At 44.7% G+C, this 24,569-nt stretch overlaps 1 protein-coding gene across 5 annotated transcripts in view; it reads right to left on the minus strand.

Moving 5' to 3' along the window:
* Positions 1-6,210: 6,210 nt before the first annotated feature.
* dachs (unconventional myosin-IXb-like dachs) overlaps positions 6,211-24,569 on the minus strand; it is a 663,425-nt gene continuing 645,066 nt past the window's right edge. For all 5 annotated transcript variants that reach the window (XM_070085317.1, XM_070085318.1, XM_070085319.1 and 2 more), the window contains 6 exons: positions 17,630-17,801; positions 16,948-17,128; positions 16,208-16,443; positions 12,975-13,233; positions 11,198-11,297; positions 6,211-9,913 (listed from right to left, as the gene is read on the minus strand). In XM_070085317.1, the coding sequence (XP_069941418.1) occupies positions 9,747-9,913; positions 11,198-11,297; positions 12,975-13,233; positions 16,208-16,443; positions 16,948-17,128; positions 17,630-17,801 (1,115 nt within the window). In that variant the 3' untranslated portion in view covers positions 6,211-9,746. The remainder of the gene's footprint in view (positions 9,914-11,197; positions 11,298-12,974; positions 13,234-16,207; positions 16,444-16,947; positions 17,129-17,629; positions 17,802-24,569) is intronic.

A 24,569-nucleotide genomic window follows, 5' to 3' on the forward strand; every position in this document is an offset into this window, starting at 1 on the left:
CACCTGATCCATCACCAGGGTACTGAAGCACATGGTTCATCACCAGTGTACTGAAGCCCTTTATCCATTACCAGGGCACTGAAGCACCTGGTCCATCACCAGGGTGCTGAAGCACCTGGTCCATCACCAGGATACTGAAGCACCTGATCCATCACCAGGATAATGAAGCACCTGGTCCATCACCAGGATATTGAAGTACCTGGTCCATCACCATGGTACTAAAGCACCTGGTCCATCACCAGGATACTGAAGCACATAGTCCATCACCAGGATATTGAAGGACCTGGTCCATCACCAGGGTACTGAAGCACCTGGTCCATCACTAGTGTACTGAAGCACCTGGTCCATCATCATGGTACTGAAACACCTGGTCGATCACCTTTGTGCTAAAGCACCTGGTCCATCACCATGGTACTGAAGCACCTGATCCATCACCATGATACTGAAGCACCTGGTCCGTCACAATGGTACTGAAGCTCCTGGTCCATCACCAGGGCACTGAAGCACCTGGTCCATCACCATGGTACTGAAGCACCTTATCCATCACCATGATACTGAAGCACCTGGTCCGTCACAATGGTACTGAAGCTCCTGGTCCATCACCAGGGCACTGAAACACCTGGTCCATCACCATGGTGCTGAAGCACCTGGTTTATCACCAGGATACAGATGCACCTGGTCCATCACAAGGGTACTGAAGCACCTGGTCCATCACCAGGGTACTGAAGCACCTGGTCCATCATCATGGTACTGAAGCACCTGGTCCATTACCATGGTACTGAAGCACCTGCTCCATCACCATGGTACTGAAGCACCTGGTTCATCGCTAGGGTACTGACGCACCTGGTCCATCACCAGAGTACTAAAGCACCTGGTCCATCGCCATGGTACTGAAACACCTGGTCCATCACCATGGTACTGAAGCACCTGGTCCATCACTAGGGTACTGAAGCACCTGGTCCATCACCATGGTACTGAAACACCTGGTCCATCACCAGGGTACTGAAGCACCTGGTCCATCACCATGGTACTGAAGCACTTGGTCCATCACCAGGGTACTGAGGCACCTGGTCCATCACCATGGTACTGAAGCACCTGGTCCATCACCAGGGTACTGACGCATCTGGTCCATCACCAGGGTACTTAAACACCTGGTCTATCTCCAGGGTACTGAAGCACCTGGTCCATCACCATGGTACTGAAGCACCTGCTCCATCACCATGGTACTGAAGCACCTGGTCAATAATCATGGTACTGAAGCACTTGCTCCATCACCATGGTACTGAAGCACCTGGTCCATCACCATGGTGCTGAAGCACCTGGTCCATCACCATTGTACTGAAGCACCTGGTCCATCAAAATGGTACTGAAGCACCTGCTCCGTCACCATGGTACTGAAGCACCTGGTCCATCACCATGGTACTGAAGCACCTTGTCCATCACCAGGGTACTATAGCACCTGGTCCATCACCAAGGTACTGAAGCACCTGGTCCATCACCATGGTACTGAAGCACCTGGTCTATCACCATGGTACTGAAGCACCTGGTCCATCACCATGGTACTGAAGCACCTGGTCCATCAATATGGTACTGAAGCACCTGATCCATCACCATGGTACTGAGCACCTGCTCCATCACCATGGTACTGAAGCACCTGGTCCATCACCATGGTACTGAAGCACCTGCTCCGTCACCATGGTACTGAAGCACCTGGTCCATCACCATGGTATTGAAGCACCTGGTCCATCACCATGGTACTGAAGCACCTGGTTCATCACCAGGGTACTATAGCACCTGAACCATCACCATGGTACTGAAGCACCTGGTCCATCACCAGGGTACTGAAGCACCTGGTCCATCACCATGGTACTGAAGCACCTGGTCCATCACCATGGTACTGAAGCACCTGCCCGTCATCATGGTACTGAAGCACCTGGTCCATCACCATGGCACTGAAGCACCTGGTCCATCACCAGGGTACTGTAGCACCTGGTCCATCACCATGGTACTGAAGCACCTGGTCCATCACCAGGGTACTGAAGCACCTGGTCCATCACCATGGTACTGAAGCACCTGGTCCATCACCAGGGTACTGAAGCACCAGGTCCATCACCATGGTACTGAAGCACCAGGTCCATCACCATGGTACTGAAGCACCAGGTCCATCACCATGGTGAAGGACCTGGTCCATCACCATGGTACTGAAGCACCTGGTCCATCACCAGGGTTCTGAAGCACCAGGTCCATCACCATGGTACTGAAGCACCAGGTCCATCACCATGGTACTGAAGCACCAGGTCCATCACCATGGTACTGAATCACCTGGTCCATCACCACCACCTGCTCCATCACCATGGTACTGAAGCACCTGGTCCATCACCATGGTACTGAAGCACCTGGTCCATCACCATGGTACTGAAGCACCTGGTCCATCACCAGGGTACTGAAGCACCTGGTCCATCACCATGGTACTGAAGCACCTGGTCCATCACCAGGGTACTGAAGCACCTGGTCCATCACCAGGGTACTGAAGCACCTGGTCCATCACCATGGTACTGAAGCACCTGGTTCATCACCAGGGTACTGAAACACCTGGTCCATCACCATGGTACTGAAGCACCTGGTCCATCACCATGGTACTGAAGCACCTGGTCCATCACCAGGGTACTGAAGCACCTGGTCCATCACCATGGTACTGAAGCACCTGGTCCATCACCAGGGTACTGAAGCACCTGGTCCATCACCATGGTACTGAAGCACCTGGTCCATCACCATGGTACTGAAGCACCAGGTCCATCACCATGGTACTGAATCACCTGGTCCATCACCATGGTACTGAAGCACCTGGTCCATCACCATGGTACTGAAGCACCTGGTCCATCACCATGGTACTGAAGCACCTGGTCCATCACCAGGGTACTGTAGCACCTGGTCCATCACCATGGTACTGAAGCACCTGGTCCATCACCATGGTACTGAAGCACCTTTTCCATCACCATGGTACTGAAGCACCTGGTCCATCACCATGGTACTGAAGCACCTGGTCCATCACCAGGGTACTGTAGCACCTGGTCCATCACCATGGTACTGAAGCACCTGGTCCATCACCAGGGTACTGAAGCACCTGGTCCATCACCATGGTACTGAAGCACCTGGTCCATCACCATGGTACTGAAGCACCTGGTCCATCACCAGGGTACTGTAGCACCTGGTCCATCACCATGGTACTGAAGCACCTGGTCCATCACCATAGTACTGAAGCACCTGGTCCATCACCATGGTACTGAAGCACCTGGTCCATCACCAGGGTACTGTAGCACCTGGTCCATCACCATGGTACTGAAGCACCTGGTCCATCACCAGGGTACTGTAGCACCTGGTCCATCACCATGGTACTGAAGCACCTGGTCCATCACCATGGTACTGAAGCACCTGGTCCATCACCATGGTACTGAAGCACCTGGTCCATCACCATGGTACTGAAGCACCTGGTCCATCACCAGGGTACTGTAGCACCTGGTCCATCACCATGGTACTGAAGCACCTGGTCCATCACCATGGTACTGAAGCACCTGGTCCATCACCATGGTACTGAAGCACCTGGTCCATCACCAGGGTACTGAAGCACCTGGTCCATCACCAGGGTACTGACGCACCTGGTCCATCACCAGGGTACTGAAGCACCTGGTCCATCACCATGATACTGAAGCACCAGGTCCATCACCAGAGTACTGAAGCACCTGGTCTATCACCAGGGTACTGGTGCGACCATTGACACAGCTTCAGTTTCTGAAGCTCTCTTCCTGGCTTAGTCAACTCCTCCCTGTACTGAAAATACAGCTTCTCGTAGTCGAGGGAGATACAGCTGATGTATACTGATGTCTCTCCCTGTATACTGATGTAACTGATGTCTCGCTCTGTATACTGATGTAACTGATGCCTCGCTCTGTATACTGATGTCTCGCTCTGTATACTGATGTAACTGATGCCTCGCTCTGTATACTGATGTCTCGCTCTGTATACTGATGTAACTGATATCTCACTCTGTATACTGATGTTTCGATGTGGTTGATGTCCAAGAACATCCTCATCAAAGAGTAGGAGGTTGCTCCAACAAGCTTAAGTATTCTTGATCCAAGGGACTTTGAGCTATCCTCCTATCCCTTGGATCAAACCTGACAAAATCCCATTTCCCAGGCACTATATAATCACCTGGAAAATTATAATATTTATATCTGAATTATATAGCCATTTTTTGACTTCGACATTTTTGTTTAATTGCTATGAAAAAGTCTCGGTTATATAAAATTAAAATAAACAAAAATATTACAATCACTCCGGAATCGAGATATACAAATTTCTTGGGCAAATTATTATTATTGGTCTGATTACAAGAGAAGAACTGGATCAGTCTCCAGCGCTGACTGCGATCATAACTTGTCGACAACACGAGGCTCGCGAAGGCTGCATGTAACCTGTAAACCACCTGTCTACATGACTTTAATCCTTAATGTAAACTCGTAAGTGTACATATACTGAGGTATACACCACTTGGTCTATATACACTGCTGCTCTATGTGCATATACACTAAGATTATATATATATATATATATATATATATATATATATATATATATATATATATATATATATATATATATATATATATATATATATATATATATATATGCAAATAACCGCAGGAGTTGAATGACAGCTCTAATCCTTTCGTGTTATAGTCAACACATCATCAGGAGCTTGCAATTTTGCAGAAATGAGTATGAAATCCAGGCATATAGTATGTGTATATATATATATATATATATATATATATATATATATATATATATATATATATATATATATATATATATATATATATATATATATATATATATATAATGTTGTGCCAAATAAGTAAACCTTGCGATTTTGGCCTAATATGGCAAGCGGGAATTTATGAATGCAATAATTTTGCAAAAAACATTCTCAACCTAACGAAAAGTATATATTTCATAGTGTTCGTTTATTTTTAAATTACAGTGGAACCTCGGTTTTTGTGATTAATCCACTCTAAAAAGTCTGACGAAAACCAGATTGCACGAAAACTGAAGCAATATTTCCCATAAGAAATAATGTAAATCCATTTAATCCGTTCCAAACACCCAAAAATATTAACAAAAAATACATTTTATAGAGAATAACTATAGTTTTACATAAAAAAAACTGAGAAATAAATATAAATGACTATTGAAATGGATAAGTAAACATTTAACATCACTTTTACCTTTACTGAAGACTCTTGTTGGCATATGGAGGACGGCAAGGAGGGGAGAGGATGAGAGGTTGTTAGGAAGGTGAATCACCTTCCATAAGGACTTCAGGTATCAAGGCCCCATCCAGGGTTACTTCCATTTTTGTCTTTTACTGGCACTAGGACCAGCTTGAGAGTCACTGTACACCTGTCACAAATTTTTTTTTCTGGAATTTTATGTGTTTCTTGCCTTCTTTATCAAAAGGCTGGCACTTGGAACTTTCTTTGGCCCTTTGGTAGCTTATTTAACAGTCGCACTCAATAAACAAGCAAAAAAAACAATGGATTATTATGAAATGTTTTGGATGAATGCGCGGGGTGATGCTCAGTCAACGAGAAACAAAGGCAGCCTGAGTCACGAATGCATGGGATACTGTGTGTGGGCACCTAAGTGGCCGAGTCACATGACCGCATTTGGTACAGACCATTTTCAACTCTATGAAAACCGAGTGGATGTAAGAAAACTGGGAAAATTTTTTGACGAAACAAATCGTCTATAACCAAATCCTATGAAAACTGGGGCATACGAAAACCGAGGTTCCACTGTATCGTAAACTTATCTAAAATATATTTAGTTGGATTAGGCTAAATTAAAATGCACTTTTTATAATATGGTTAGGTAAGTTTTCTAAGGTTCTTTTGGTACAAAATTATTAATTTTTACATTAACATAAATTAAAAAAAAAATCTTTAAATGTATAGGAGAAAATTTTAGAAAGGACTTAATTTTAAATGAGTTCTTGCTAATTGACCAATTTTACCTATACAACATGACACACACACACACACACACACACATATATATATATATATATATATATTATTTGCACATAATAATAATAATAATTGTAATTATTATTATTATTGGAATTTGAACAGTGGTAAATGAATAATGTTTTAAATTTTACTTTTAATCCACAAAGAAATGTTAGAGAATAAATAAAAATAAATATTTTTTTCGAAAAGTGTAGGACAAAGTTTGCTGAAAAAACTAAGCATTTCAGTCTGTACTGAAATGATGTTAGGACAGTAGTAGAGTTTACATGAGTTACTCCTGAAGCTGGTCTCACACACACACACATACACACACACACACACACACACACACACACACACACACACACACACACACACACACACACACACACACACACACACACACACACACATACACTTCAGAGCAAGATGGTAGAAAAGCATTAAGGAACGTTGAGTAAGAATGATATGGACAGAGACAAATCTTCCATTACTTACGTTCGTGAGATACTTTCCTAACGATATTTTGGCACATGACTCAACCAGTGACACAAACAATGCCAGTCATTCAGTGCCTCTCAGTGCCTGAGAGGCACTGAGAACACATTTGGATTGGGGTCTAGGACCTGGCCTCCACCACAAAACCTACCATCCATCACAGGCACCCAGCATCACCTAGCATCGATCACAGGCACCCAGCATCACCTAGCATCGATCACAGGCACCCAGCATCACCTAGCATAGATCACCGGCACCCAGCATCACCTAGCATCCATCACAGACACCTAGCATCACCTACCATCCATCACAGGCAACCAGCATCACCTTGCATTCATCACAGGCACCCAGCACCACCTAATATCTATCACAGGCACCCAGCATCATCTAATATCTATCACAGGCACCTAGCATACATCACAGTTACCCAGTATCACCTAGCATTCATCACAGACACCTAGCATCCACCAAAGGCACCTAGAATCAGTCACAAGTCCCTAGCATCCATTACAGCCATCTATCCTCACCTAGCATCCACCACAGACACCTAGAATCAGTCACATGCGCCTAGCATATACTACAGGCACCTAGCCTCACCTAGCATTCCTCAGGGGCACCTTGACGCGAGTGCTGCTCCTACGTAAGTGACATTAAGGCTGTCAACTCCTAAAACTTACAAAGAGAAAAAAATCCTTGTACGGGCGACGTGTGTGTGATGAGCATTAGTGAATTGACCCTTAACAACGTACACTATTTACACTGACTCACGAAATCGTAATGACACGATTGTAAACAAACCACGGTACGGGAGGAGGGGGGTTCAGAACCCATGACAGGCCATGGGTTCTAAGAACCCACATCCCCAGTACCGCGGAGTATTTACACTGGTATATACATCTTGAGCACTTCCCATCTGGGTTACATCCGCTACTCGGGAAGTTTATCTTACCAGGTAAGAAAACGGGAAAAGGGAAGACAAGGAAACGGAAAGACATGGAAACGGGAAGACAAAGAAATGGTAAATGGGAACGCAAGGAAACGGGAAATGGGGAGACAAGGAAACGGGAAATGGGGAGACAAGGCAACGGGAAATGGGGAGACAAGGCAACGGGAAATGGGGAGGCAAGGAAACGGGAAAACAAGGAAATGGAAAGACATGGAAACGGGAAGACAAGGAAACGGGAAATGGGAAGTCAAGGAAACGGGAAATGGGAAGAAAGTCACGGAAGTGGTATGAGATATCGACGCGATGAAAGGGCACACACACACACACACACACACACACACACACACACACACACACACACACACACACACACACACACACACACACACACACACACGTATATGGATATCTTCTGTCTGCGACGTTTTACCCCCAGTCAGTGGGCGGTGTCAAGTTTATGGGTTGGTTTCGCTCACAGCAAAGGATATTCGTCAAAAAAGAATCCGTATAACTGTGTTTATGTCTTCTCACGCATCTGGGGTGGAGGACGGGAAGCTAAGGTGTGGAACAGAAAGCTGAGGTGGAACGAGGAAATTAAGAAATGGAACAAGAAGCTGGGATGGAATAAGGAAGCTAAGAAGTGAAACAGAAAGCTGGGATGGAACAAGGAAGCTAAGAAGTGGAACAGAAAGCTGGGATGGAACAAGCAAGCTAAGAAGTGGAACAGAAAGCTGGGATGGAACAAGGAAGCTAAGAAGTGGAACAGAAAGCTGGGATGGAATAAGGAAGCTAAGAAGTGGAACAGGAAGCTGGGATGGAATAAGGAAGCTAAGAAGTGGAACAGGAAGCTGGGATGGAATAAGGAAGCTAAGAAGTGGAACAGGAAGCTGGGATGGAATAAGGAAGCTAAGAAGTGGAACAGGAAGCTGGGATGGAATAAGGAAGCTAAGGAAGGAAAGTGAAAGGTTGGGAGAGAAGCAGGTTTCAGGAGATGACGGATGATGAACACGATCTAAAATAAAGTGGGTGTAGTGAGATGATGATCTCTGAAACAAAGGCGACAAGTATTGCAGTGTTCAAAATAATTTTGACACGGATGACCAAAATGGGAGAGGTGAAGGTACGAGGTTACAAAGGTGACGTAGTGACACAGATTAGAAAGTACAGACAGACAAGAATGTTGTTATTTATGTCTGATACAGAGATAACACAAGGGGGATAATACTGTGAATTCGATGATATTACCGAGGAGTGGGTAAGGAAGGGTATGTGGGGGGGGGAAGGATAGAACTGGTTGGGGAGAGGGGATAATGGTATTGAAAGGGGGATAGGGAAGAGGGAAGACAAAAAATGACTTGGGGAGGGGAAAGAGATTTACAAGCCAGAGAGAGAGCACACAACACAAAGGGGTTCTAAGAGCTTGTAGCACCAAACAGACTTATCTTAAAAGGGGGTCGAAATGCCTTATCTTCAATTGTTACTGTCTCTTATATCTTTAATTATGTAGTAACATATTTACTTTACGGTATTCGACGACGTACATAAGTAACGAGGTATATCAATACACTTATACAATTACCTAACAATATTGGCACATAAAAATACATATGTACATAGACAAATCCTTATTCAGTTAAGCTCTGCTGATAAGAGGCACATGGAGTGGCAGAGGACACAAGAGGAGCAGGAATTTTCCTCCAGCAGAGGGAGGGAGAAGTCCTCTATTAGAAGGGAGTTTGCTCCATAAAGGGGAGAATGTGTTTTCCATAGAGGGTGATTGGTGCCCTCCACAGAGGTAGTTAATAATGGGGGTGTCCTCTTTGTTTCTATTATTCTATAAGAATGGGGCTCCAGCCACCACGCTATGAATTAAGTATTCATGTATTATGTACGTCTTAGTCTTGTGTGAAAAGAAGGATTAGTTCACTTGGCACACTAGTGTTTTTAGGATGTGATCTGTACTGTTATCCACCGTGCACGTAGGAGTGCTACACGCCACACATGGCTCAGTCTGAGGCGTGCGAAGCGCTACACGCCACTCATGGCACTTTCTGAGATACGAGTTCTCGCCTCTTGCAACTTGTAAATACAAACTCCGAAGAGGAGTACACACACACACTTGTGTGACCTCAGTCTCGCGTAGACGCAGTTCAGAAGGAGGTTCTCTAGTTCCCAGCTCGTCGTAAGCTCAAGCGGAACTTGATTTTCTGGCGATTCCAATATACAGGCATTTAAATGTTGACTCCCGGCTGTACTGAAGGCTTGAGTTCCATGTACTGGAAGGGTACATGGAAGGAGTGACCTTGATGTTCAACCAACAGGTGACCTCGGCGTGGTGACGCCCCCACCACCACCACCGACTCTCCCTTCAGCAGCACCATCTCGCTTCCTCCTTCCTCTGTAGACAATACAACATTAAGATTTTACACACAACGAACAACGCAAACTAAAGACAATGAGAGCCTGGTGGCCGTGAAATGATTTCTGAAATAGACTGTTGTTGTTTTTATTCGTCCGGAAACAGGACAAGTATTTCCTGACTGGTCTTAGTTATACAATGACCCGTTACAGGCAGTTTATTAGTCAATATCACTAAAGAGATAATTTCATTATGTCCTTTAAAACATGAAAAATATTTCAACATTACTAATGTATACAATTCTATATTATTATTATTATTATTATTATTATTATTATTATTATTATTATTATTATTATTATTATTATTATTATTATTATTGTCACAAAAAACGGTGAACTCGAGTGGGTTACACAGCTTTGAAAAGATCTACTGGTCAATGATTCTTTCCTCTTTTTGTACAATGTAACTTTAGTGACAAAGTAAAAGAAACAAAGAGGAGAAGAAGCGAAGGGGTAAGAGAAAGGTGGTGTGTACTCACCAGGAAGTTCCTCTTCATCAGTCGTGTCTGAGGGAGGGGTAAGGTAGTGTGTACTCACCTCTTCATAAATCGTGTCTGAGGGAGGGGTAAGGTAGTGTGTACTCACCTCTTCGTAAGTCGTGTCTGAGGGAGGGGGTAAGGTAATGTGTACTCACCTCTTCATCAGTCGTGTCTGAGGGAGGGGGTAAGGTAGTGTGTACTCACCTCTTCATCAGTCGTGTCTGAGGGAGGGGGTAAGGTAGTGTGTACTCACCTCTTCATAAGTCGTGTCTGAGGGAGGGGTAAGGTAGTGTGTACTCACCTCTTCATAAGTCGTGTCTGAGGGAGGGGGTAAGGTAGTGTGTACTCACCTCTTCATAAGTCGTGTCTGAGGGAGGGGTAAGGTAGTGTGTACTCACCTCTTCGTAAGTCGTGTCTGAGGGAGGGGGTAAAGTAGTGTGTACTCACCTCTTCGTAAGTCGTGTCTGAGGGAGGGGGTAAGGTAGTGTGTACTCACCTCTTCGTAAGTCGTGTCTGAGGGAGGGGGTAAGGTAGTGTGTACTCACCTCTTCATAAGTCGTGTCTGAGGGAGCGGGTAAGGTAGTGTGTACTCACCTCTTCATAAATCGTGTCTGAGGGAGGGGTAAGGTAGTGTGTACTCACCTCTTCATAAGTCGTGTCTGAGGGAGGGGTAAGGTAGTGTGTACTCACCTCTTCATAAGTCGTGTCTGAGGGAGGGGTAAGGTAGTGTGTACTCACCTCTTCATAAGTCGTGTCTGAAGGGGAATGTAGTGTGTACTCACCAGGAAAGTTCCTCTTCATAAGTCGCGTCTGAGGGTACCCCATCTTGTGGTTGCCGCTGATGGTGTAGGATCTACTGGGCGGCACCGGTGGCGGACGCTCCTCCAAGGCAAAGGTAAAATTCTACTTTTAGTAGTATTATTAACCGAGCACCGGTACAGGTCCTACTAACCGAGCACCGGTACGGTTCCTACTAACCGAGCACCGGTACGGTTCCTACTGACCGAGCACCGGTACGGTTCCTACTAACCGAGCACCGGTACAGGTCCTACTAACCGAGCACCGGTACGGTTCCTACTAACCGAGCACCGGTACAGTTCCTACTGACCGAGCACCGGTACGGCTCCTACTAACCGAGCACCGGTACAGGTCCTACTGACCGAGCACAGGTACGGTTCCTACTGACCGAGCACCGGTACAGTTCCTACTGACCGAGCACCGGTACGGTTCCTACTAACCGAGCACCGGTACGGTTCCTACTGACCGAGCACTGGTACGGTTCCTACTAACCGAGCACCGGTACGGTTCCTACTAACCGAGCACCGGTACGGTTCCTACTGACCGAGCACCGGTACGGTTCCTACTAACCGAGCACCGGTACGGTTCCTACTAACAGAGCACCGGTACGGTTCCTACTGACCGAGCACCGGTACGGTTCCTACTGACCGAGCACCGGTACGGTTCCTACTAACCGAGCACCGGTACAGTTCCTACTGACCGAGCACCGGTACGGTTCCTACTAACCGAGCACCGGTACAGGTCCTACTGACTGAGCACCGGTACGGTTCCTACTAACCGAGCACCGGTACAGGCCCTACTAACTGAGCACCGGTACGGTTCCTACTAACCGAGCACCGGTACGGTTCCTACTGACCGAGCACCGGTACGGTTCCTACTAACCGAGCACCGGTACAGTTCCTACTGACCGAGCACCGGTACGGTTCCTACTAACCGAGCACCGGTACAGGTCCTACTGACTGAGCACCGGTACTGTTCCTACTAACCGAGCACCGGTACAGGTCCTACTAACTGAGCACCGGTACGGTTCCTACTAACCGAGCACCGGTACGGTTCCTACTGACCGAGCACCGGTACGGTTCCTACTAACCGAGCACCGGTACAGTTCCTACTAACCAAGCACCGGTACGGTTCCTACTAACCGAGCACCGGTACAGGTCCTACTGACTGAGCACCGGTACGGTTCCTACTAACCGAGCACCGGTACAGGTCCTACTAACTGAGCACCGGTACGGTTCCTACTAACCGAGCACCGGTACAGGTCCTACAGACCGAGCACCGGTACGGTTCCTACTAACCGAGCACCGGTACAGGTCCTACTGACCGAGCACAGGTACGGTTCCTACTAACCGAGCACCGGTACAGGTCCTACTGACCGAGCACAGGTACGGTTCCTACTAACCGAGCACCGGTACAGGTCCTACTGACCGAGCACCGGTACGGTTCCTACTAACCGAGCACCGGTACAGGTCCTACTGACCGAGCACCGGTACGGTTCCTACTAACCGAGCACCGGTATAGGTCCTACTAACTGAGCAACTGTACAGAACCTCCTGCTCCTGGGTTTATATAATTACTACTAGTAGTAGTAGTAGGCCTGGTCACAGACCGGGCCGCGGGGGCGTTGACCCCCGGAACTCTCTCCAGGTAAACTCCAGGTAAACTAATAATACTAATAACAGAACATATAGTGGAGCAACAGTAGCAAAATAGGGGTGATGATATACCTCAGTAAACATTTGTAAACTAGGTCTCAATTACCAGGTCCAGACCAAACAGCGAACAGGTCTGTTGGATGGTCTTCTGGTCACAGCGGTCCATGACGTCTGGCGGGGGCGTGCCGGCGATGGGTTGCGGGCGTGGGCGGACGGTACGTGAGCGAGCTCTCAGCTCCAGGTTCCTCTTGAGTGTGGGCCACCTGCGTCTGAAGTGCCAGCCTCGCCACACCGCCTGCAGGAGCGTCGCGGCTCGCTGTCTCATCTCTATCCTCAGCATCTCCAGCTGTTGTCTCGCTCCCTCGCTGTCCACGAAAAAGTGGGCGTATTGCATTCTCTCTCAGTAACATTGTACATATCACTGCTAATCCCTATATTTACACTGTACATGTATATATATATATATATTATTAAGAGTATTCTTGAATGGCTGCTCAAACCTGATACGTCAAGAATCGCTTCCTCCAAGATGTAAGTTTATTTGTTGTTTCAGTTTAAACGTAAAGTGTAAAGTTTCTTAAATTTGAAATAATTTAAAAGAAATATCAGATTACGTCAAGGACGAATCATGCTCCAGCTCTTGAACCTTTATCCCAGTACCATGCAGACGTACAAGTACCAACACCATGGAGACGTACAAGTACCAGTACCATGGAGACGTATAAGTACCAGTACCATGGAGACGTACAAGTAACAGTACCATGCAGACGTACAAGTACCAGTACCATGGAGACGTACCAGTACCATGGAGACGTACAAGTACCAGTACCATGGAGACGTACAAGTAACAGTACCATGCAGACGTACAAGTACCAGTACCATGCAGACGTGCAAGTACCAGTACCATGGAGACGTACAAGTACCAGTACCATGGAGACGTACAAGTACCAGTACCATGGAGACGTACAAGTACCAGTACCATGGAGACGTACAAGTACCAGTACCATGGATACGTACAAGTAACAGTACCATGCAGACGTACAAGTACCAGTACCATGCAGACGTGCAAGTACCAGTACCATGGAGACGTACAAGTACCGGTACCATGGAGACGTACAAGTACCAGTACCATGCAGACGTACAAGTACCAGTACCATGGACACGTACAAGTACCGGTACCATGCAGACGTACAAGTACCAGTACCATGGAGACGTACAAGTACCAGTACCACGGAGACGTACAAGTACCGGTGCCATGGAGACGTACAAGTACCAGTACTCTGCAGACATACAAGTACCAACACCATGGAGACGTACAAGTACCAGTACCATGCAGACGTACAAGTACCAATACCATGGAGACGTACAAGTACCGGTACCATGGAGACGTACAAGTACCAGTACCATGGAGACGTACAAGTACCAGTACCATGCAGACGTACAAGTACCAGTACCATGGAGACGTACAAGTACCGGTACCATGGAGACGTACAATTACCAGTACCATGCAGACGTGCAAGTACCATTACCATGCAGACGTACAAGTACCAGTACCATGGAGACGTACAAGTACCAGTACCATGCAGACGTACAAGTACCAGTACCATGGAGACGTACAAGTACCAGTACCATGGAGACGTACAATTACCAGTGCCATGGAGACGTACAAGTACCGGTACCATGGAGACGTACAAGTACCAGTACCATGGAGACGTACAAGTACCAGTATCATGGAGACGTACAAGTACCGGTACCATGGAGACGTACAAGTACCGGTACCATGCAGACGTACAAGTACCAGTACCATGGAGACGTACAAGTACCGGTACCATGGAGACGTACAAGTACCAGTACCATGCAGACGTACAAGTACCAGTACCATGCAGACGTACAAGTACCAGTACCATGCAGACGTACAATTACCAGTACCATGCAGACGTACAAGTACCGGTACCATGGAGACGTACAAGTACCAGTACCATGGAGACGTACAAGTACCAGTACCATGGAGACGTACAAGTACCAGTACCATGGGGACGTACAAGTACCAGTACCATGGAGACGTACAAGTACCAGTACCATGGAGACGTACAAGTACCGGTACCATGGAGACGTACACGTACCAGTACCATGGAGACGTACAAGTACCGGTACTATGGAGACGTACAAGTACCAGTACCATGCAGACGTACAAGTACCAGTACCATGCAGACATACAAGTACCAGTACCATGCAGACGTACAAGTACCAGTACCATGGAGACGTACAAGTACCAGTACCATGGAGACGTACAAGTACCAGTACCATGGAGACGTACAAGTACCAGTACCATGGAGACGTACGAGTACCAGTACCATGGAGACGTACAAGTACCAGTACCATGGAGACGTACAAGTACCGGTACCATGGAGACGTACAAGTACCGGTACCATGGAGACGTACAAGTACCAGTACCATGGAGACGTACAAGTACCAGTACCATGCAGACGTACAAGTACCAGTACCATGGAGACGTACAAGTACCAGTACCATGCAGACGTACATGTACCAGTACCATGCAGACGTACAATTACCAGTACCATGGAAGCGAAATGAACAAATAGTTTAGAAAATCAACAAATTAATAAATGAGATGCTTGTGAAACACTTGGGTATCTTTATTGTGGCAACGTTTCGCCCACCAGTAGCTTCTTCAGTCCAGTGAAGTGAGTTTTGTCCAGTGGTGACTGACTCCGCCTGCCACTACTCCACCTCATCTCTCATCAGTATTAAGCTTAATCTCCACGAATATAGCTGCACTTTTATGGAGGTTGATGGACTGAAGACACCGACTCCAGGCTGAGGGACTGATTACCTCAAACTCGTCTTCATCTTCCACCCTCCTCTGCTTCGGACTGAAGAAGCCACTGGCTGGCGAAACGTTTCCCGAATAGAGAGACCTAAATGTTGCACACGTCTCTCATTTATCAACGTACAAGTATTGATACTAGTGTTCACTACAAGATATATTGCTTACAAAATCCATTATGCTTAATAAACTGTGAAATCTCATTTCGTTTTGGAGATTTTCTGGTTAAGTTGAAAAATAACAGTAATCAGTTAATGGTTTTCTCTCGTCGTCATGTATCTAAAAAAAAAAAAAAAAATGAGATGGAAACACCAATTTGCTGAAGAGATTAGTTTTTATCATTTATCCTGTACTGTATATCCCCAATTCTTTTTTCTTCTTTTATCTCTCTACCACAGATTAATCCTCTCCCCACTCTTACTGGCCTTATGATCACTTAAATAAAACAGTAAGAAAAATAGCTGAAATAGGCAAAGGGTCCTTTTGTTTACCTGAGAAATATATGTCGCTTCCCAAGAGCCCACTGGATGGCCACTGTGGAGGACTTGTTTATGTCCTCCAGTGATCTCACAAAGTACTCGAGGATGAGCTTACAGTCGTCCACAGTCTTGTCCTCCACTCGCCTCAGTTTCTTGAAGGGCACCAGCAACCGGTAGCGCATGTTGAAGGTCTTAAAGCGCATGCGATGAGGGTAACCTCCAGCCATCAAGTTGACCGTCTCCAGCACCTATGAGGGACAACCAGAACAAACACTGTCAACTTTTTTCTGACACGACGACTTTTTATGGATCGCTGAACAATGTCCTGAGGTACAGTGAACATGGTATCGATCCTCCACTAGTCCTTCCACTGATTACCAATACCAATTTAACACTTCATAAATATAACAATATACTACTATTACTATTACGAATAATAATAATTATTATTATTCCCAAGAGTAGTTTTTCAACTATTTACAATTCGGATTTTTAATGAAAAATATAGTTCGTATGAAATATTTGAGATTTTTTTCGTGACGAAGGTTTATCTTAATAATAAGACCGCCAAAATTTTTTACCAGTGCAGGTGAGAAGTTATGTTACTGAAAGGTGTTGAAATTTAAATAAAAAACGTTTTAATTAGATATAAAGAACTAGGCTATATCAAGTTTGGTTAGTGTATAGGTTCGTGCATGTAAGGATGTCACTTATGTTCTGAGGTCTTTCAGTTCAATTTCAACTTGACTTACCTGAAGCGCTCGGATCTGCTTAATGACCGTGGCTCGGTCGAACAAGGCCGGCTTCTCTGAGCAGTTTGAGCGGAGGCAGCGGATAAAGTGAGGCTTAGCATGTACCAGGGTCCGTAACAAGTTGTCCAGCCGAGTGTGAAAGTCCTGAGTCAGCGTCGACACCGGCTCGTCTCCGTTTTGTCTTCAAGGAGAGAGAGAAAAAGAAGCTGGATGATAAGTAGGAAGATGTTTGTTAATATGAGTCAATATATCTATACCCACCTTTCTAATGGCTAGTCGCAGTGTTGTTATTGATTAAATACTACTCGTTTGTGGTTACAATATATATATATATATATATATATATATATATATATATATATATATATATATATATATATATATATATATATATATATATATATATATATATATATAAAGTATCGTTTGTGGATCCTAAACTGCCCACAAACGTAACATCATTATTTTAATTATACCTTAATCTCCTGAATGAAATCATACAAGTGTTAAACGTTAAACTACAAAATAATCACAATTCTAACAAGCTTAATACGGGTATATGATACACTACGGGGTACAGAAGGCCTTTCTCTTGTGCCTCCCAATATTTTATTACATATAAACTGCATTACCTGTATACTGCAGAAAAGGTATAAATTATTTGCATTCTGTGCGTACTCACAGGTCCGTGTGTGAGGTGGGACTTATGCGGAATGACACCCCTCGCGGGACGGGGTCCTGAGAGAAGAGTGCCTTCAGTTCGGAGCCGAAGAGGTGCGTCGCGAAGCCGAAGTTACAGGACTGTTTGTGGAAGACGCAGACCAGGTCGTCGCTAATGATATCTCGGTTGGTGTCTGAGGGAATGTAAAAAAAAAACTATCGTCAGCATTAATGGTGACTTTGCGCGTATTCATCCAAATGCAGTAAGTGCGATAATCGCAGGCTGATGCAATACAGCAATCCACACGACTAAAATGAAACAGGATGGTGAGAGAGTGTTGAAATCTGATGAAGAGGACTTGGGTGTGAGGCCGAAATACCGAGTACTTGTGGTAATTGTTACCGACAAATTGGCTTAAATAGACACATGAGCAAATACTAAGACGTTTCGGTCCTGAGACCTTGGTTAGTAGTGATCAAGGTCCCAGGACCGAAACGTTTTCCAATGGATATGTCCTAGTGTTTGCTCACGCGTCTTTTTAAACCAGAGTACTTGTCTTATTTTCTGTTTCATTTTCACTTTTTCATTTTTCGTGCAGCGATAATAATGTGAATGTTATACAGAACTTTTATCAATTTAAACTTCATCTCACGCTTCACACAGATATTCTCTTGTCTGCGACTCTGTTAGACAGCACTGTAAATACAATTTTTTTCATATTTTTGGTCGTAGTCCTATATCACACTTGTATCCCTTGATCAAGTGGACAAGCACTTTATTTAAGACATGGAAAACACGAAATGAAAAATTGCACAAAAATATAACAATGCATTTTTTTTAATTTACCAAAAGAACTTTTGTAAATAAACCTCCAGTGTGACGAGCTGCTACTGAGGCCCAGGGCTACTGAGGGCTCTGTCACCCCTCTATCTGCTTGTTGCAAAAGCCCACAGGATGGGTATGGGCCAGTGGCGGCTCGTCCATAGGAGCTGCGGAGCTGCAGTCCCCCCAGATGCTCACTACCAGACGTATGACTTCATCAATCTTACGCTAAAATAATTTGCAACTGACAAATATATTACAGGAAAAATCTGTTGTATGTTGTTTTCAAAGTATTTATAAGCGAATTTTTAAGTTTTTTGTTGAAACGAGATAAAAAAAATATTAAAAATAGAAGCTTGACGTGGTATGATACTGTAGGTATTACTGGCGTCACGAGCCGCCACTGGGTATGGCATGTATAATGATGATAAACTCTCCTTGTTGAGAAGAAACACTTTACACTTCCTGTCCTCTTTCTTCCACTTCTTTACGTCTCCTTTCCTCATAAGCTTTTTTTTTCTTCCTCGTGGATGGAAAGTTAAGTTAAGTAAAGATTAGCCGGTATTCTCCCGGCCCGGGCCTTGTCCAAGTGGTGGCCCGGCCTTGGCTCCCTCTTTAGGGAGTGTCTGAGACTTAAGTCTCCCATGGGAGGAGGCACAAGTACCTCCTCATCTTTGGGACCAACTGTCCCCAGGCCTAGCCACAAGCTAGGCCTCTCTGGTCTGCCATCCCCACCTCAAGGGGGCTAATGGGAATGACAGTCTTATGAGCTAAAGGCTCGGGCTCAGGCACCTACCCTACCCTAGAAGGGAGAGGCATGGTATCGATCGTGGATGGAAAATCAACCTACTGATACATATTCAGTTTAAAATATAAAATAATTAGTGCCTAAGACTTTTATGAAAATGAAATAAGAAAATCTTACTTTTTTAATAAGTTTAAAAATTAAGACTGCCATTTTAAGTATTGGATTGTTTTCTGGTATTATATAAAATCCTCAGGAATGCGCGTCCTTTTTTATCACGTATCTTCACCATCACCGAACATAATTTTTAGCTTGTTAGAAAACGTGTGTTTGTAGCACCAGCCATTTATATAATAGATTCCCCGACGTGGAGATCCCTGAATCATCATGATAAGCAAATCTCTCATGCTGTGTCGCCTGCCAAATGTGCTCTTTCTTTTGCCTGAACACACACACACACACATTAAGTTGACCCTGAGAGTCTGAAGCAGACGTTCCTTGCTCAACTAACAAGGTCAATGCCATAAAGGTACACTCTACACATTTTATGGTTTTACAGACACGAGAATCATTTTGTGACAAAGATTTTGATGCTATGAGGAGCTCTGTCTTTCCAGCATCCAGAACAGTTTACTAAATACACACACATTCTCTACATCCTTCTTTCTACTGGGTTCTGATTAGTCTTGTGTGCACATACCTGTGGCCAGTGAGTTTTGTCTCACTGTTTCTAAAGAGTTAGTTTCTATGCATAGATGGTAGATTTAGATTAGATTTTTGCCCCCAAAGCGGCTGGTTTATTGTGCACCCCATATACATCTTGTGGACGGTAGTGCAAGACCATATGGATACATGAAAGGCCTAGGAATCAGGCTTGAAAAGGGTTTACAGGAAGACATCTGGATTAATATCTATAGGAAATTTGCTTAATATATCTGGTGTCATATTTTCATTAATAAGATATCTTGACATATCACATAGGTTATTACACTGTCCGTCTCTATTGAATTTGCTAAACCTTTATTATCATTGTCGTCAGCACAGCCTCTGACGGCCCTTGTCGACATAAGTGGAATATTTTCAAAGGTGATTACAAGACATCGTCTTACCGCAGAGTTTGAACGTCATCATTTTACTCAACCATAAATTCTGAACTTACGAGTTTCTGGACTTGTCATTTATTGTTGGTTTTCAGCTAACATTAATGTTCGATGTTGGACGTGCAATTTGTATATATACTATTAAGATTTCTGTACTTTTATTTTCCCCATGGTGTTGGCTATACTTGGGATTACAAAAAAAAAAAAAAACTGACACAAACTGATGTAACTATTACTGAAACTGTTTTCTGATGCTGTCCATTAGTTTAGGTTAGTTTAGGTTAGTTTAGGTTAGTTTAGGTTAGGTTAGGTTAGGTTAGGTTAGGTTAGTTTAGGTTAGTTTAGGTTAGTTTAGGTTAGGTTAGTTTAGGTTAGTTTAGGTTAGGTTAGGTTAGTTTAGGTTAGTTTAGTTTAGGTTAGTTTAGGTTAGGTTAGTTTAGGTTAGGTTAGGTTAGGTTAGGTTAGGTTAGTTTAGGTTAGTTTAGGTTAGGTTAGTTTAGGTTAGGTTAGGTTAGTTTAGGTTAGTTTAGGTTAGTTTAGGTTAGGTTAGTTTAGGTTAGTTTAGGTTAGGTTAGTTTAGGTTAGTTTAGGTTAGGTTAGTTTAGGTTAGGTTAGGTTAGTTTAGGTTAGTTTAGGTTAGTTTAGGTTAGGTTAGTTTAGGTTAGTTTAGGTTAGGTTAGGTTAGGTTAGGTTAGGTTAGTTTAGGTTAGTTTAGGTTAGTTTAGGTTAGGTTAGGTTAGGTTAGTTTAGGTTAGTTTAGGTTAGTTTAGGTTAGGTTAGTTTAGGTTAGTTTAGGTTAGGTTAGTTTAGGTTAGGTTAGGTTAGTTTAGGTTAGGTTAGTTTAGGTTAGTTTAGGTTAGGTTAGTTTAGGTTAGGTTAGGTTAGGTTAGGTTAGGTTAGTTTAGGTTAGTTTAGGTTAGTTTAGGTTAGGTTAGTTTAGGTTAGTTTAGGTTAGGTTAGTTTAGGTTAGGTTAGGTTAGTTTAGGTTAGTTTAGGTTAGTTTAGGTTAGTTTAGGTTAGTTTAGGTTAGGTTAGTTTAGGTTAGTTTAGGTTAGGTTAGTTTAGGTTAGGTTAGTTTAGGTTAGGTTAGGTTAGGTTAGTTTAGGTTAGGTTAGGTTAGGTTAGGTTAGGTTAGGTTAGGTTAGTTTAGGTTAGTTTAGGTTAGGTTAGTTTAGGTTAGGTTAGGTTAGGTTAGGTTAGTTTAGGTTAGGTTAGGTTAGGTTAGGTTAGGTTAGGTTAGGTTAGGTTAGGTTAGGTTAGGTTAGGTTAGGTTAGGTTAGGTTAGTCTAGGTTAGGTTTGTCAGAACACAGGACAAAAGTTTCCTGAAGTGAGTATAAGTCATGAGATAACCCACAGTTGGAGGTTTTGGTCATCTGCCCGAGACCTTCCACTGGCTTACCAGTCCACCCCTTTAAAAATTATGGCTACAATTATAACCATTAGAAAACTGTCCATTGTTGCGGACTTAGCAACATTCACTTGTAGTGAACACAGGATCTTGAAGAGAGTACATAATGAGGTAGATCATTCATGTTATGTAACCTGATAATTTAATAATTTACGAACGTAATGCAATGTATTTTAAATCCGGCAAAATTACCAGAGATAATTCATTGCCGAAGAGATATCAATAACTCCAGTGTTCATATTTTTTCTCCTCTAGATTATTATAAAGAAATTGTTAGAGTTTTTATCCATTTTCTGTCATCTAGCAGTGCTTAAATTATGAGCTGATGTATACCTGGAAGGTATTTCTGGGGGTCAACGCCCCCGCGGCCTGGCTCATGAGCAGGCCTCCGTGTGTACACAACCAGCATGCAGGAGAGAGAAACTCATGACGACGTTTCGGTCCGACCAGGATCATCAACTAGTCACATACAGACGATGTGCCTAATATCCGCTTAATTAAGATAAAAGGAAGGGATATCGGTGGAGTCTTGTCTCACTGTCGACACAAGAAACGCTTGCTACGCCCTGCGTCTGCACTTATGATCTAATAAGAAGCGATTACGTTACAAACCCTTACGGGTTTAGCATTTCTCCTTAAATATAATAATAAAATTCTAAGATAATAATAGAAATTAAAAATAATAATAATAAACAACAAAGATAATAATAATAATAATAATAATAATAATAATAATAATAATAATAATAATAATAATGATAATAATAATAATAATAATAATAATAATAATAATAATAATAATAATAATAACAGTGTTTACATGTATAATTACTCCTTTTTCTCCTCCGTCACAATGTTGATGCAGCTGTCAACCTTGACTGGTCTCCCAGACAGCTGTCAACCTTGACTGTTCTCCCAGACAGCTGTCAACCTTGACTGTTCTCCCAGACAGCTGTCAACCTTGACTGGTCTCCCAGACAGCTGTCAACCTTGACTGGTTTCCCAGACAGCTGTCAACCTTGACTGTTCTCCCAGACAGCTGTCAATCTTGACTGGTCTCCCAGACAGCTGTCAACCTTGACTGTTCTCCCAGACAGCTGTCAACCTTGACTGTTCTCCCAGACAGCTGTCAACCTTGACTGGTCTCCCAGACAGCTGTCAACCTTGACTGTTCTCCCAGACAGCTGTCAACCTTGACTGGTCTCCCAGACAGCTGTCAGCCTTGACTGTTCTCCCAGACAGCTGTCAACCTTGACTGGTCTCCCAGACAGCTGTCAACCTTGACTGGTCTCCCAGACAGCTGTCAACCTTGACTGTTCTCCCAGACAGCTGTCAACCTTGACTGGTCTCCCAGACAGCTGTCAACCTTGACTGTTCTCCCAGACAGCTGTCAACCTTGACTGGTCTCCCAGACAGCTGTCAACCTTGACTGTTCTCCCAGACAGCTGTCAACCTTGACTGGTCTCCCAGACAGCTGTCAACCTTGACTGTTCTCCCAGACAGCTGTCAACCTTGACTGGTCTCCCAGACAGCTGTCAACCTTGACTGGTCTCCCAGACAGCTGTCAGCCTTGACTGTTCTCCCAGACAGCTGTCAACCTTGACTGTTCTCCCAGACAGCTGTCAACCTTGACTGGTCTCCCAGACAGCTGTCAACCTTGACTGTTCTCCCAGACAGCTGTCAACCTTGACTGTTCTCCCAGACAGCTGTCAGCCTTGACTATTCTCCCAGACAGCTGTCAACCTTGACTGGTCTCCCAGACAGCTGTCAACCTTGACTGGTCTCCCAGACAGCTGTCAACCTTGACTGTTCTCCCAAACAGCTGTCAACCTTGACTGTTCTCCCAGACAGCTGTCAACCTTGACTGGTCTCCCAGACAGCTGTCAACCTTGACTGTTCTTCCAGACAGCTGTCAACCTTGACTGTTCTCCCAGACAGCTGTCAACCTTGACTGGTCTCCCAGACAGCTGTCAACCTTGACTGGTCTCCCAGACAGCTGTCAATCTTGACTGGTCTCCCAGACAGCTGTCAACCTTGACTGGTCTCCCAGACAGCTGTCAACCTTGACTGGTCTCCCAGACAGCTGTCAGCCTTGACTGTTCTCCCAGACAGCTGTCAACCTTGACTGGTCTCCCAGACAGCTGTCAACCTTGACTGGTCTCCCAGACAGCTGTCAACCTTGACTGGTCTCCCAGACAGCTTTCAACCTTGACTGTTCTCCCAGACAGCTGTCAACCTTGACTGGTCTCCCAGACAGCTGTCAACCTTGACTGTTCTCCCAGACAGCTGTCAACCTTGACTGGTCTCCCAGACAGCTGTCAACCTTGACTGTTCTCCCAGACAGCTGTCAACCTTGACTGGTCTCCCAGACAGCTGTCAACCTTGACTGGTCTCCCAGACAGCTGTCAATCTTGACTGGTCTCCCAGACAGCTGTCAACCTTGACTGGTCTCCCAGACAGCTGTCAACCTTGACTGGTCTCCCAGACAGCTGTCAACCTTGACTGGTCTCCCAGACAGCTGTCAACCTTGACTGGTCTCCCAGACAGCTGTCAATCTTGACTGGTCTCCCAGACAGCTGTCAACCTTGACTGGTCTCCCAGACAGCTGTCAACCTTGACTGGTCTCCCAGACAGCTGTCAGCCTTGACTGTTCTCCCAGACAGCTGTCAACCTTGACTGGTCTCCCAGACAGCTGTCAACCTTGACTGGTCTCCCAGACAGCTGTCAACCTTGACTGGTCTCCCAGACAGCTGTCAACCTTGACTGGTCTCCCAGACAGCTGTCAACCTTGACTGGTCTCCCAGACAGCTGTCAACCTTGACTGGTCTCCCAGACAGCTGTCAACCTTGACTGGTCTCCCAGACAGCTGTCAACCTTGATTGGTC

This window comes from Cherax quadricarinatus, chromosome 15, assembly GCF_038502225.1.
Source record: "Cherax quadricarinatus isolate ZL_2023a chromosome 15, ASM3850222v1, whole genome shotgun sequence".
Classification (NCBI taxonomy): Eukaryota; Metazoa; Arthropoda; class Malacostraca; order Decapoda; family Parastacidae; genus Cherax; species Cherax quadricarinatus.